The following is a 16,827-nucleotide window of genomic DNA, read 5'->3' on the forward strand; positions in this document are numbered from 1 at the left end:
GAAAAATTTAAGCTCTCCCTCAAATTTGAAGGAGAGCTTTGCTGGATAAAGTATTCTTGGCTGGAAATTCCTCTCACTCAGAATTTTAAATATATCGTGCCACTGCCTTCTTGCCTCCATGGTGGCTGCTGAGTAGTCACTACTTAGTCTTATGCTGTTTCCTTTGCATGTGGTGAATTGCTTTTCTCTTGCTGCTTTCAGAACTTGCTCCTTCTCTTCTATGTTTGACAGTGTGATCAGTATATGTCTCGGAGTGTGTTTTTTTGGATTTATTCTATTTGGAGTTCGCTGAGCATTTATGATTTGTGTATTTATGTTGTTTAGAAGATTTGGGAAGTTTTCCCCAACAATTTCTTTGAATACTCTTCCTAGACCTTTACCCTTTTCTTCCCCTTCTGGGACACCAGTGAGTCTTATATTCGGACGTTTCATATTATCTATCATATCCCTGAGGTCCATTTCAAGTTTTTCAATTTTTTTCCCCATTCTTTCTTTTATGCTTTCATTTTCCATTCTGTCATCTTCCAGGTCACTGATTCGTTGTTCAACTTCCTCTAGTCTTGTACTATGAGTGTCCAGAATCTTTTTAATTTGGTCAACAGTTTCTTTAATTTCCATAAGATCATCCATTTTTTTATTTAGTCTTGCAATGTCTTCTTTATGCTCTTCTAGGGTCTTCTTGATTTCCTTCATATCCCGTACTATGGTCTCATTGCTCATCTTTAGTTCTTTGAGTAGCTGCTCTAGGTGCTGTGTCTCTTCTGGTCTTTTGATTTGGGTGCTTGGGCTTGGGTTATCCATATCGTCTGGTTTTTTCATATGCTTTATAATTTTCTGTTGTTTTTGGCCTCGTGGCATTTGCTGAACTTGATAGGGTTCTTTTAGGGTTTGTAGACCTATTGAAGTCCTTATCTCTAATTTATCAGATCTACAGCTTCGTGGAGTACACTTTCTCTAACTAACCAGCAGGTGGCGTCCACGAGCCACCTGTTCTCCACAAGCCAGATCTCCCCTGCTTAGCCTTTTTGGTGAGTGGGGGAGTGAGTCTTGTGGGGCCCAATTGGTGTACCAAGCTTGCGTGTGTAGTTGGTGTTGCCTGCCCTGTATGTGGGGCGTGTTTCTGGGCAGTCGGGGAGGGGGGGTGGCCCTAACAATCAAATCTCCCTGATGATCCTAGAGTTTTAAAGCTGCTGCAATAGTCTAATCCTTCAGTTCAGTCCTGCCACAGTTTGTCTCTGCCACTGACCCACAAGTCTTTGGTATTGGCGTATGGCTCCTGAGACTTGCAAGTGGGCCCCTCTTCCAGGCTGTGCACCCCGGGTCCTCTGTTGAGGGATGACTGTGCTATGTCACAGGTGAGTGCCGTCCCCCCAGGGCAGTTCTGGACTGCTGGGCTGTGTAGGGAGGCTCCCAGTCTGCTCAAATGATGGCTGAATGGGGCTTTGTTAATTCACACTGCTCCACCTTCCCAGCTCTGGGACATTCAGCTGAGGTTGCAGGGAAGGCTAATGTCCACGCCCAGTTTTGTGGTGTGTGCGTGTTATTTGAAGCACTTCCCTCACACTGGGTTGTCTGGGGCAGCTCTGGGCTATGGGGCTGGCGATGGGCAGGAGTGTTTCCTGTCCACCAGGATGGTGGCTGTGAGCGGACACCCCCCTTTTCTTGGGAAGTTGTGTTGTTTAGTGAATTTTCTCAGCCACTGGATTATTGCCTTTTGTCTCAGAGCTCTCTTAGTTCTGCTCTTGACTTGAAGTGCCCAAATTGCAATTCTTTGAAGCTTTCTGTATTGGGCTTCTTAGAGTAATTGTTTTAGAAAAAGAAAAAAGGATTTAAAAAAAAAAAAAACAAAAAAAAAAACGGCCCTCCTCAGAGATCTAATGGGTTATTGAAATGCTAATAGACAAAGCAACCAGGGCCATTAAGGAAAGGTGCACAGGGCAGAGAGATCAGCCTTGCTTCGGGATTTGCATATGCGCCTCAAGGCCTGAGCTCCGCCCTTCCCCTTTCTGTGTTCACCAGAACTCCAAAAATCCTCTGCTTTTATTTTGGAGTTTTTCGTGTTGTTTTTTTCTATGCCTGTCTCCTGTCTGCTGGGCTGGCTGCTCTCAGAGTCTCTGGTGTCTGGTCTCAGTCTATCTATGGTTGGAGTTTGAATCAGTAGAATGAGTTTCCGATAAGAGCAGCCACTGCAGTTCTCCCTTCTCCTTCCTGGAGCTGACAGCCTCTCCTCCCACGGGACTGAGCCTGGCAGGGAGGGGCGCGGGTCCCCTGGCTGCAAAAAGTTACAGATTTCGCTGATCTCAGCAGTTCCACGTTTTCATGAGTGTTGTATGAAGTATGCCCAAAGACAGATTGCTCTGTGGTGTCCAGTCCACGCAGTTCCTGGCTTTTTACCTACTTTCCTGGAGGAGTAACTAAAACTTACAGCTCACCAGTCTGCCATCTTGCCTCAGCTTAATTTTAAAGAGGGTTCAAGAGAGCACATCATCACAAGGGTCCTTCAGCACCTTCTAAATCATCACACACATTGCACAACACTTTTTCCGACGGCAACTTGCTCGCCCTGACTCTTGGCTCCTCGGTCACCAGCTGAGAAACCTGGGAGAGCTGGAGGGTCGCCTTGGACTGGGTCTGAAGGGGACTATCTGTTTCTTTTTCGGCTCAGTGGAGAAAACACCAGTCATACTCTTCCAGAGCTGTGAGTTGGGGAAGGGTGGAGACAGCACCTAAATACTTCAGTTTCTTTCCTCAGAATTATTTACATGATAAATTTTCAGAAATTCTGTAGAAATTGAGATTGTTTTCACCAAAGGACAGGACGTAGGGACAGGAAGCCTGCGGAACAATTTAGCTGCTGTTAGTTGGTCAATTTGGATTTATCTAGAGGTTTGGGATGGTTTTGACAGATCCATGGATAATTTTAAGTGTTTCAGCATCTTTCAAGAATATTTTTTAACAATATTGTAATGACAGGTTTATGTGAAGCTAAATTAATTTGGTTAAATAAAACTAATTTAACCAAGAAATGACGGATGATCAATCTACTGAAGAGGATGCACATGGAAGAAATATTTCAATAATTTTATAGTGATATTACTACATATAGAGACCCATTATATATTTAATACTCTGAGACTTGAATTTGTTGATATATTTTTCCTCTGTCTTTTTATTCATTGGTTTTTTGAACATATTATGACTGCAGTAATGAAAAACAAAACAACTGTGACTGAATTTATCCTCATGGGATTTCCTACCAATCAAAGTATGTGCATTTTGCATTCAGTGCTCTTCTCATTCATTTACTTCTGGTCCCTGATGGGGCATGTCCTCATTATCATGATCACGACTTTGGACCAGCACCTCCACACCCCCATGTACCTCTTCCTGAAGAATTTGTCCTTGATGGACCTGTGCCTCATTTCAACCACTGTCCCCAAGTCCATTTTCAACTCCTTGACCCACAAAAACACCTTCTCTTTCCTTGACTGTGCCACCCAGGTCTTCCTGGTGTTTTTATTGGCAACTGCAGAGCTGCTCCTCCTCACGGCAATGTCCTTTGACCGCTACGCTGCCATCTGCCACCCTCTGCACTATGAAGTCATCATGGACACGGGCATGTGTGTGTAGATGGCGGCTGCTTCTTGGCTGGGTGAGGGTCTGTCAGCTGTGATGCACACAGCTAGTACCTTCTCCTTATCCTTCTGTGGGTCCAACGTGGTCCGTCAGTTCTTCTGTGACATCCCCCAGTTGTTAGCTATTTCTTGTTCAGAGAATTTAGTGAGAGAATTTGTGCCCATCCTTATCAGTGTGGTCTTAGGTTTCTGCTGTTTTATTTTCATCACTGTTTCCTACATCTACATCTTCTCCACTGTCAAGAAGATTCCCTCAACAGAAGGCCAGTCAAAAGCCTACTCCACTTGCATTCCACACCTGCTGGTGGTTGTGTTATTTTTCTCCACTAGCTACGTTGCTTATCTAAAGCCCACCACAGGGTCCTCTTCTATTTCTGACCTTGTGATTTCTGTGTTCTACACGGTGGTACCTCCAACCTTGAATCCCATCATATACAGTGTAAGAAACAAGGCTGTGAAGAATGCTCTGAGGAGGCTGATACTGGGAAATCTTATCAAAAAATAAAACATACTGCTGTTTTTCTTTCAATAGGAAATATAATTTAAAAGTGTCCACATATCATTTATTCAGTTCTCTTCCAACATTTACTGGAAAATATTTAAAGATGAAACCAAAAGGACCAATACCCCATTGCTTTATTATGTATTTTCCTTGTTCAGAAATGTTACTCTTCTATTGCAAACCTTGGGAATTCCTACAGTAATGGATCCTCTTCCAACCCCCTCTTGAGTGGCATTCATAAGCTGAATTCAAGCCATTTTTATAGGCTATAACAAAATATATTTGACAAAAAGTACCACCACACTTAAGCAACTTGTACAAAAAAATGAAATGAAACACATAAACAAAAAAAAAGAACCTCATATATATATTCCCATATTTTCTTTTCAATTTAAATTACTAATATCTTTTTGACATACCTTCATTTATTTCCTGTATAGATAAATGTCTTATTTATATATCACTGTGGTAGATAAGTTACATCAAAATTAAATGTGTGATCTCACTCACTTCATTGTACTTATGGGAAGCTATCCTTCCTTTTAGATATTAATTCTGGGTTTTCTATTAAAGGAAAAATGGAAGATTTGTGTAAAGTGAATTTTTCCAGAAAAGTTATCCAAACCAAAGGGAGTAGACAAACTATGAGTCATGTATCATAAAGAATGAATATTACTTTGGCTGATGCTTTATCTCTCCCAACATAACTCTACTTTCTTTATGCCTTTTATAAAAAATAAAATTATATATATGTAAGTATAAACATCTTAACAAGCTTATTTGTACTTTTAAAATAAAACTAGTACCTTATATTTGTACTTTCATTTTGTCTATATTTGAGATTTCTCCTAAAATAACAAATTTTGTTTTGATGGTTGTAGATTGACTTTCTTCTAGATTTCTCATAATTTCCTCAATGCCTTATCCTTATATGAAAAATGTTCTTGAAATCTCATAATAATATAAATCCTTATTGTCCTGAAGCATTTGTACTGTAAATTATAAGACTGTCTATTACACTTTATGAAATATTATGAAATTATTTCTCCATAATATGTCATATCTTTTAATTTGTATTAGTCATGCAAAACCCTTTTAAAATTAGTGAATACATTCTTTTATCAAGGATAGATCTCATTTAAATACTGTTTAAGATATATTCCAACTTTCAGGAAGAATTTTTTCACATAGGCATATAGAATAGGAATTGCTATAATTTATTATTTGTTCTGATGCAGAAGAACATGTGTATTTACTGTTTGTTATTCTACACTCTAAATCATCTCTTCAATAATTTGTGGTGTCATAATATTTATGGTCAACTTGAATGTGCTTTCAAATGATAAAGATACTAAAGTCTACTTCATGTAAATATTCTTTATATGTAGTTGTCCCTTTATCTATGCTTCTGTTATTTTTACTTAATATAATGTCTAAGAATGATGTCATAAATCTGTCAAATTATTTCTTTGTGATCTTTGATTGCTTCAAATTGATGATGTTACCAATTCATTACATTCAATTCATGTTAATTTACATATTTTAAATTTTATGTACCAATGTGTATATGTATACTGAGAGCAAAATGATCTTGAGATTTTTTTTCAGAAGCTTTAAAGAAAATTGGGAAATATTTTCCAAAATGCTGAAAAACATTGCTCAATCAAGTCTCTTTATATTACAATTAATAAAAGAAGAAATTCCATCATTTTGATTAAAAAGTGACAACATAATAAGTTTAATCATGACATATGTCATATCACACAGGAAATACCACAGCCCACGTCAGAAGTTGGCTTTAGCCTAAACACTATTCTGCTCCATTTTTAACCTTTCCCAATGACCAATTTCCTAAGCATAGACTTTCAAGACTCTACAATACTCAAATTTGTATGGATTGTCCCTTATCATTCAGCATTTGATTTTACTATGGAAAACCAGGTGATAATACCCAACACTGTTAGTCCTTTAAAAGAGGCACTCACAAGGTTGTTGCAAAGATTGTATCAGTAATTCATGTGTCTGGAATAGGCAATCAAAAATGCTGATGATCATTTATCAATTAATGTTCATTAAAAACTCTTATGCTTTATTCTTATTGAACAGACTTATTGAAGGGACTTATGCAGACCCTTAGCCTCTTTGTGATTTTAACTGATGTTCTTCAGATGTGTTTCTCTAATAACAAGCAAAAATAAATGCACTTGGGGAACTTTTGAGTGCCAAATAATCCTGCATATCTCAAAATAACCTTATCAAGATAAGCAAATGCCACAAACCAACAGAAAATTGCAAAGCACATCAAGAAACTAGAAGATATGGACGAGCCATCAACCAATTTATAAAGGTAGAGGAGAAACAGAACTAGGAGGAATTAATCAAGAAGTACAATAAATGTCCAAAACCACTCCAATGAGTTGGCTAAGTATATAAAGGGGTTCAAGAAGAATCAATAAGAGCATGAGGAAAAATTTGAAAGAGTAAATAAAAATAGCAGATCTTATGGAAATTAAAGATACTGTTGATCAAATTAAAAACATACTAGAGACACACAGCAGCAGATTTGAAGAGGCAGAAGAAAGAATAAGTAAATTATAGGACAGGGAAATTGAATGCTACTGCAGAAAAGAACAAAGGTGAAAAAAATTGAAAACTTTGAAATGAATCTCAGGGAAATGATGGACAACATTCACAGCCCAAATATAAGAATCATTGGTATCCCAGAAAAAGAAGAGTAAAGGACTAGCAAGAGTATTTGAATATATTTGAGGTAAACTTCCCAACCATTCTAAAATGAAACAGATATGCAAATCAAAGATGCCCAACAAAACTCCAAAATGAATCAATAAAAAAACAACTGAACATAATCAGAATGTCAAATGGTGAATAGAAGGAGAAAGTTTTAAAAGCAGCAAGAGAGAAGAGATCCACCACATACAAGAGAAACCACATAAGACTAGGTACCAACTACTCAGCAGGCATGAAAGTGGCAAGAAGGTAGTGGTTCGACATATTTAAGACTCAGAAAGTGAAAATTTTCCTGCCAAAATTTCTATATCCAGCAAAGATCTCCTTCAAAATTGAGGGAGAATTTAAAATTGTCACAGAAAGTCAAATGCTGAGAGAATTTGTTAGCAAGATACCTATCCTGAAAGAAATATTAATGGAAGTTCTACTGGCTGAAAAAATGAAAGGAGAGAGAGATCTGGAAAAAGGCACAGAACTGAAGAGTATTAGTGAGGCTAACTTAAATGGGGAAAAAATGCAAGGAGGGGAACGGATCTGACAAATAAAAATGAAACGATAAGATGGTTGATTCAAAAAATTACCATCACAGTATTAGCATTGAATGTCAATGGATTAAACTCCCCAATGAAAAGAAACAGATTGGCAGAGTGGGTTAAAATGTATGATCTATCTGCCTGCTGTTTACAAGACACTCATCTTAAAACCAGTGATACAAAGAGATTGAAAGTGAATGGATCTAAAAAAAGTATTTCTTGCAAGCTATAGCCCAAAGAAGGCAGTGGTAACGATACTAGTATCACACAAAATAGACTTTAGGTGCAAAGATGTGGTAAGAGATAAATAAGAGCACTATGTAATAATAACAGGGATGGTTTACCAAGAAGAAATAACAATCATAAATGTTTATACACCCAATCAAGGTGTACCAAATAACATGAAACAAACTTTGGCAAAACTGAAGGAAGCAATATATGTTTCTACAATAAGAGTGGGAGACCTCAATACACCACTTTCTTCTATAAATAGAACAACCAAAAAGAGGATGAATAAGGAAATTGAAAACCTAAATAATCTGATAAATGAATTGGATTTAACAGACATATATAGAATATTACCTCCCAAATCACCAGGATATTCATTCTTCTCTAGTGCTCATGGAACTTTCTCCAGAATAGATCATCTGCTGGGACATAAAATGAGCCTCAATTAATTTAAAAAAACTGAAATTATTCAAAGCACATTCTCTGACCACAATGGAATACAATTAGAAGCCAATAACCATCAGAGACTTAGAAAATTCACAAATACCTGGAGGTTAAACAACATGCTCCTAAACAATCAGTGGGTTACAGAAGAAATAGCAAGAGAAATTGCTAAATATATAGAGATAAATGAAAATGAGAACACAACATATCAAAACCTATGGGATGCAGGAAATGTGGTACTGGAGGAAATTTATAGCACTAAATGTATACATCAAAAAGGAAGAAAGAGCTAAAATCAAAGAACTAATGGAGCAACTGAAGAAGCCAGAAAATGAACAGCAAAACAATCCTAAACCAAGTGGAAGAAAAGAAATAACAAGGATTAAAGCAGAAATAAATGACACAGAGCACAAGAAAAACAATAGAGAGGATAAATAACACCAAAAGTTGGTTCTTTGAGAAGATTAACAAGATTGCCAAGCCCCTAGCTAGACTGACAAAATTAAAAAGAGAGAAGACCTGCAGATCCTGAAGAAATTTTAAAAATTATAAGAGGATACTATGAACACCTGTACGCCAACAAACTGGATAATGTAGAGAAAATGGTCAATTTCCTGGAAACATATGAACAACCTAGACTGACCAGAGAAGAAACAGAAGACCTTAACCAACCAATCACAAGCTAAGAGATCCAATCAGCCATCAAAAATCTTCCATAAATAAATGCCCAGGGCCAGAGGGCTCGACTGGGGAATTCTACCAAACTTTCCAAAAAGAAATGACATCAATCCTACTTAAGCTCTTTCAAAACATTGAAGAAAATGGAATACTACCTAACACATTTTATGAAGCTAACATCAATCTAATACCAAAACCAGTCATGTTTTTTGCATGTTCTCTCTTAGATATATTTATGTTTAAGGATGTGAATTTAAAAATAGACCCCATTTAGTTTAATTCTATCAGAAATATATTTTATATCTTTAAAAGCCTTGTTTCTTCAATATTCATTCACATACTTTTATATCATAATGCATGGTTGAGATTCTCTCTCATGTTGACTTCAACTCTAACAATCCCTAGAAAATAGAATTCAAATTTTATCAACTATTGTTAATATAGAAGAATGTGCATAAGTCACTTAGAATTTTAATCAAAACCAGCTTTGTAAATTCAGTATGTGCAAACACCCACCTAGCATGATGCTATAAGAATGGTGTCAAATTGTTTCATGTGTGTAAAAAGAAAATTCTCTAAAAATGTTCCCCCAATTAAGGGGAAAGAAGAAGGTATAGAAATAATATAAATATTACTAATTAAAATTTTTATAGTTACAAATGCTGCCAAATTTAGCAGGATAGTTAAATCACTCTTTTATATCCAACAGTAAATGTTTAAATGAATGTATAAGTAATCTTTGTGAAATCACTTGACTGCATACTCCAATGTTTTGTTTTTTTACAGTTTGTGCTTTTTATCTTTACATTGGTACCATCTTTTTATTGAAAATTACAGCTTTCACTTATACAGTTTACCCATCATTGAAAATCATTATTTTCACCAGACATTGTTGGTGGAACTGTATAATGGTTCGGTCACTCTGGAAGTCAGTCTGGCAGTTCCTTAGAAAACTAGATATAGAGTTACCATTCGATCCAGCAATTGCACTTCTCGGTATATACCCGGAAGGTAGGAAAGCAGTGACACGAACAGATATCTGCACGCCAATGTTCATAGCAGCATTATTCACAATTGCCAAGAGATGGAAACAACCCAAATGTCCTTCAACAGATGAGTGGATAAATAAAATGTGGTGTATACACACGATGGAATACTACGCGGCAGTAAGAAGGAACGATCCCGTGAAACATACGACAACATGGATGAACCTTGAAGACATAATGCTGAGCGAAATAAGCCAGGCACAAAAAGAGAAATATTATATGCCACCACTAATGTGAACATTGAAAAATGTAAAACAAATAGTTTAGAATATAGAATGTAGGGGAACTAGCGATAGAGGGCAATTAATGAAGGGGGAATGATAACCCAATAAGAACAGATAAGCTATCGTGGGTAAATTTAACGTTCTGGGAATGCCCAGGAATGACTATGGTCTGTTAATTTCTGATGGGTATAGTAGGAACAAGTTCACAGAAATGTTGTTATATTAGGTAACTTTCTTGGGGTAGAGTAGGAACATGTTGGAAGTAAAGTAGTTATTTTAGGTAGTTGTCTTTTTCTTACTCCCTTGTTATGGTTTGCTTGAAATGATTTTATTGTATGTTTCTTTTTAGTCTTTTATATAGTTAACAGTTAATTTAAAAAAACACAATTAAAAAAAAAAACCACAATGAAAAAAAATATGCAGAGCCCCCCTGAGGATCTGGTGGAAAATGCAGGGGTATTGGGCTTCCACACCTGGATGGTTGCTAATGTGCTCACAGACATAGGGGACTGGTGGTTTGATGGGTTGATCCCTTTACCACAGGATTTGCCCTTGGCAAGACTCTTGCTGCAAAGCAGAGGCTAGGCCTCCCCATAATTGTGCCTAAGAGCCTCCTCCCGAATGCCTCTTTGTTGCTCAGATGTGGCCCTCTCTCTCTAGCTAAGCCAACTTGGCAGGTGGAATCACTGCCCTCCCCACTACGTGGGATCTGACACCCAGGGGAGTGAATCTCCCTGGCATCGTGGAATATGACTCCCGGGGAGGAATCTAGACCTGGCATCATGGGATGGAGAACATCTTCTTGACCAAAAGGGGGATGTGAAAGGAAATGAAATAAGCTACAGTGGCAGAGAGATTCCAAAGGAGCCAACTGGGCACTCTTATACGCAATATATGTAATTATATATAATTTTAGGTTCTAATGATTTGGAGTAGCTAGCAGTGAATACCTGAAACTATGAAACTACAGTCCAGAACCCTTGAATCTTGAAGAGAAATGTATAAAAATGTAGCTTATGAGGGGTGACAATGGGATTGGGAAAGCCATATGGACCACACTCCACTTTGTCCAGTGTATGGATGGATGAGTAGAAAAATGGGGGCAAAAGAAAAAAAAAAAAAAAAAGGCACCCAGTGTTCTCTTCACTTCAGTTGTTCTTTTTCTCTTTAATTTTTATTCTTATTATTTTTTGTGTGTATGGTAATGAAAATGTTCAAAAATTAATTTTGGTGATGTACGCACAACTATATACTGGTACTCTGAACAATTGAATGTACGCTTTGTATGACTGCATGGTATGTCAATATATCTCAATAAAATTGAATTTTAAAAAAAAGTTGATGGCATTTTTCTATCATTTTTATTCAGGATTCACAGTATGTGTACAATCTCAAATTCACTTCCTCAAAAGAATTGTCTACTATAATTTATTCATTACTAATTATTGAAAATTATGTGTGTTGGTGAGCTAATTAGATACTGTGGTACTATTTACATTCTTATGTCTAGATGTGCAAGTCTGTATTTTATTTTGTTTTGATATTAAATTTTTGCATGCATTAGACAAGAAAAATACAAATCAAATTAAGCAAAATATGGTTTTGGTTAGAATGACATTTAAAGCAGACATTTGTCTACTTCTTTCCCTAAAGCAATTAAATGAGAGTGAAATTAAGAGAAAATTTATACACCCAAAGATAAAGAAAAGGAGGAAAGAAGCCACTACCTAGGGGAAGTATCAGGTATTTTGTGTGATGAGAGAGTTCATTCAAAAGGACATAAAACTGCACCTCTGCTCTCCACGTCAGGAATGAATCTTCCTGATGGAAGTAGTGGAATGTAGAGGCTGCAGAGGTTGAGGCAGAGAACCATCAGCCTGCAGGAAAAAGGCACTGTAAAGAAGAGGGTGGGGTGAAAGATATACATTAAAAAGGATATTCAGATATTTTATGCTGTGAAGCAATTAATTTCTTCTAAAGTTGTTTTGCAGAATGCTGCTGGCTAAGCAAAGACTCCACTGGGAGATTCCTGGGCCGGGGTCCTTGCTAGAGGAATTGACCCCTTCGAATATAACTGCAAATATCACTCCTCTACCCAAACAATCCGAGGTTTTCCTCTCCCGCACAGTGAAAATTAAAAATCCTCGCGTGCAGAGCAGTGTGCACCGACGCAGCCCTCTCCGCATTCCCTCCCGCGCGCGTCTCCTCCTTACCTGCGCCCCGGGCCGCCCCGCCCCCTGCTGCTCACCTGGAGCCCTGCAGCCTCGGGAGGGCCTCTGGGAACCTGTCAGTCACCCCTCCCCAGGTGACTCCCTCATCCACTCAGCACCCGCCTCTGCCTCCCCCGGAGCACCCCCTGTCGGTGAGAGGCAGTGGCGTTCCCGCCGCGTCCGGACTCGGACTCGCTGCCCTGAGGTTCCTGAAGCAGGGCTCGTGGGAGCCACCCAGGAAAGGAAGGCTGAGGAGTTGGGCACAGAAGTCACTGCAGTGCTGTCCGCTTATGTGTAAGTCACTGACAGAATGAAAAATGCAGCATGCTGATTCACCAGCTACTCAGTAACATTTTATCAATGGCTGATACTAATTAAGAAAGTCTGTGCAGAGAAACGCAGCCTATTTTCCCTTTGGAATGAAAACAGCTGGGTAAACTGTCATTCTGGGGCAATGTCCAAGCCCGGGGGAGAGCAGAAAGATGTAAAATGGTGGAGCTCTGCAGCTCCTTTTGTTTGCCAACTTAGATGCTGATGAAGGCAGATCATATGGGCATCATATGAGTTTTCAGAGGAATAAACACATTCTGTGATCTTCACTGAAGTGAAAGTTAACAACCTCCTCTCCTTGTGGATACTGTAATTTCACTAGTCCTGACTCAGAAGACTGCAGGAAACTTCATGCACACGGACTGGAGGGACACTAGTAAGTCATTATTTTTAGAAGAAAATACCTGAGAAAGTAAACAATAGATAAATATCCTTTTTTAACCAATTGGGGAAAATAATAAAACATAAAGGGATCATAGTACTGTCTGGTGTTTTAATTACTCAATGGAACAATAACAGAATTTCCTTGGGATGAAATACAACTGGAGAACATATTAAATTTGTCTTTTCCTCAGTTTAGGTGCTCCAAAAGGGATTATGATTTTTATAATTATTGCCATTTTTGTAATATCTTGGTTTAGAAGTGTGTATAATGAGAAAGGGATGATTCATTTACCTCAATATGCTGAAAATGTATCAATATTAAATGAAATCACAATAATTAACACCATAATTAATGAAAGGTATATAAAAGGTAATAAAGGAAGAAAATTAAAAATAACTATGCTAGGTGTTTAAAGAAAAGCGTACACTTTTCACCCTCTAATAACATTAGTGAATAACTGAATCTCATAGAAATACCAAGAATCTTTTCCTGAGGTAATTTTTCCTATTTTATTTCCTTCTCAGTAAAAGACACAAAGTATGGATGTTTGAAATATGTGTATATATGGTCATGAACCTTTTTGTACTCAGACACTCAGGGGCAGTGAGTGACTTTTTTATGATGAAGAATTCATAATAGTTTAAACAGAAACAGCAGAGATACATCAAACAAGTTTTATTATCATAAGCATTTTTTATACCTCTCAAAATGTTTACCTAATTGACTGGAATGCATCCTAATACTTATTTTTTTTTCTCCTGAATAAAATCTAGGGAATCTTTTCCTCTAACAAATTGGAGGATATTAAATTAGAGATATTAAATGATAAATTATTTCATATCACCTGTCTCCCAAATTCAATGACCAACATTTTCTGTTACCTTTCCATTATCCACTACCATGGAGAGAGAATGAGCATATCTTAACAAAGGAGTTGAAGGGGAGAATATTCTTAATTATTTACTAAATGTACCAGAAGGATAAAGAATAAAATCTGTACAAATATAAAGCATCAAACTGTCACTGAAAAAGGAATAGCCCAGTATTTCATCACCCAGATGTCACCTGAATTTAGCTTTCACTCTCATCCATTCTCACCTGCTACATAATTCACATTAATCTTTTAGGAGGTGCAGAGGAATACAAGCAGGGAGAACTGGCATTGCTACAAACTTGAAAACTGTTATAAAATATTTGCAATATTTCAGGTATGCAGTCCCTAATGTCATGCATTTTAATACTTGAATAGTTTATAGGATAAAAAGAAGAAAAGAGCTTGTGAGGAAAACATTATTATTGAACTTATTAGATATGGGAGAAAGTACATGGGGAAGAAATAATAAAACATAATTTGGTGAAAGAGGATAATGATCTCAGCTCACATATTTTAGGATGTTTGATAACCACTGTAATCAGGTTACTTATGAACTCTGTTTAAGACTGTAAATGACAAATAATTTGGGTATTGTGAAGAAGAAAAATAAGGCAGGCATCAGCTAAAGTCCTTATGAAAATTTTGAAATTCGTGCTCAGCGCTAAAACAAATGCACTGCAGAGGGAATTATGTTCAAGATTTTGTAGAGCAGATGAGGAAAGCTGACAATACATACTTCAGTTTTTTTCCTCAGAATTATTTACGTGACAAATTTTCAGAAATTCTGTAGGAATTGAGATTGTATTCACCAAAGGACAGGATGTAGGGACAGGAAGCCTGGAGTACAATTTAGCTGTTGGTAGTTGGTCAATTTAGAGGTTTGGGATGGTTTTGACAGATCCATGGATAATTTTAAGTGTTTCAGTATCTTTCAAGAATATTTTTTAAGAATATTGTAATGACAGGTTTATGTGAAGTTAAATTAATTTGGTTAAATAAAACTAAATTAACCAAGAAATGACGGATGATCAATCTACTGAAGAGGATGCACATGGAAAGAATATTTCAATAATTTGATAGTGATATTACTACATATAGAGACCCATTATATATTTAATACTCTGAGGCTGAATTCATTGATGTATTCTTCCTCTGTCTTTTTATTCATTGGTTTTTTGAACATATTATGACTGCAGTAATGAAAAACAAAACAACTGTGACTGAATTTATCCTCATGGGATTTCCTACCAATCAAAGTGTGTCCATTTTGCATTCAGTGCTCTTCTCATTCATTTACTTCTGGTCCCTGATGGGGAATGTCCTCATTATCATGATCACGACTTTGGACCAGCACCTCCACACCCCCATGTACCTCTTCCTGAAGAATTTGTCCTTGATGGACCTGTGCCTCATTTCAACGACTGTCCCCAAGTCCATTTTCAACTCCTTGACCCACAAAAACACCATCTCTTTCCTTGACTGTGTTACCCAGGTCTTCCTGGTGTTTTTATTGGCAACTGCAGAGCTGCTCTTCCTCACAGCAATGTCCTTTGACCGCTACGCTGCCATCTGCCACCCCCTGCACTATGAAGTCATCATGGACACGGGCACGTGTGTGCAGATGGCGGCTGCTTCTTGGCTGGGTGGGGGTCTGTCAGCTGTGATGCACACGGCTAGTACCTTCTCCTTATCCTTCTGTGGGTCCAACGTGGTCCGTCAGTTCTTCTGTGACATCCCCCAGTTGTTAGCTATTTCTTGTTCAGAGAATTTAGTGAGAGAATTTGTGCCCATCCTTATCAGTGTGGTCTTAGGTTTCTGCTGTTTTATTTTCATCACTGTTTCCTACATCTACATCTTCTCCACTGTCAAGAAAATTCCCTCAACAGAAGGCCAGTCAAAAGCCTACTCCACTTGCATTCCACACCTGCTGGTGATTGTGTTATTTCTCTCCACTGGCTGCATTGCTTATCTAAAGCCCACCACAGGGTCCCCTTCTATTTCTGACCTTGTGATTTCTGTGTTCTACACGGTGGTACCTCCAACCTTGAATCCCATCATATACAGTGTAAGAAACAAGGCTGTGAAGAATGCTCTGAGGAGGCTCATACTGGGAAATCTTATCAAAAAATAAAACATACTGCTGTTTTTCTTTCAGTAGGAGATATAATTTAAAAGTGTCCACGTATCATTTATTCAGTTCTCTTCCAACATTTACTGGAAAATATTTAAAGATGAAACAAAAGGAGCAATACCTCATTGCTTTATTATGTATTTTCCTTGTTCAGAAAAGTTACCTCTTCTATTGCATACCTTGGGAATTCCTACAGTAATGGATCCTCTTCCAACCCCCCTCTTGAGTGGCATTCATAAGCTGAATTCAAGCCATTTTTATATGCTATAACAAAATATATTTGACAGAAAGTACCACCACACTTAAGCAACTTGTACGAAAAAATGAAATGAAACACATAAACAAAAAAAAAGAACCTCATATATATATTCCCATATTTTCTTTTCAATTTAAATTACTAATATCTTTTTGACATACCTTCATTTATTTCCTGTATAGGTAAATGTCTTATTTATATATCACTGTGGTAGGTAAGTTACATCAAAATTAAATGTGTGATCTCACTCACTTCATTGTACTTATGGGAAGCTATCCTTCCTTTTTGATATTAATTTTGGGTTTTCTATTAAAGGAAAAATGGAAGATTTGTGTAAAGTGAATTTTTCCAGAAAAGTTATCGAATCCAAAGGGAGTAGACAAACTATGAGTCATGTATCATAAAGAATGAATATTACTTTGGCTGATGCTTTATCTCTCCCAACATAACTCTACTTTCTTTATGCCTTTTATAAAAAATAAAATTATATATATGTAATTATAAACATCTTAACAAGCTTATTTGTACTTTTAAAATAGAACTAGTACCTTATATTTGTACTTTCATTTTGTCTATATTTGAGATTTCTCCTAAAATAACAAA

At 37.2% G+C, this 16,827-nt stretch overlaps 1 protein-coding gene and 1 pseudogene across 1 annotated transcript; both read left to right on the forward strand.

Moving 5' to 3' along the window:
* The first annotated feature begins 3,207 nt into the window (after positions 1-3,207).
* LOC119519907 lies at positions 3,208-4,140 on the forward strand (annotated as a pseudogene).
* Positions 4,141-15,035: 10,895 nt separating this feature from the next.
* On the forward strand, positions 15,036-15,968 carry LOC119519902 (olfactory receptor 14A16-like). The gene has a single exon (XM_037817652.1). The coding sequence runs from the start codon at positions 15,036-15,038 to the stop codon at positions 15,966-15,968; it is 933 nt and encodes a 310-aa protein (XP_037673580.1).
* The last annotated feature ends 859 nt before the right edge of the window (positions 15,969-16,827 follow it).

The sequence above is a fragment of the Choloepus didactylus genome, chromosome 24, assembly GCF_015220235.1.
Source record: "Choloepus didactylus isolate mChoDid1 chromosome 24, mChoDid1.pri, whole genome shotgun sequence".
NCBI lineage: Eukaryota > Metazoa > Chordata > Mammalia > Pilosa > Megalonychidae > Choloepus > Choloepus didactylus.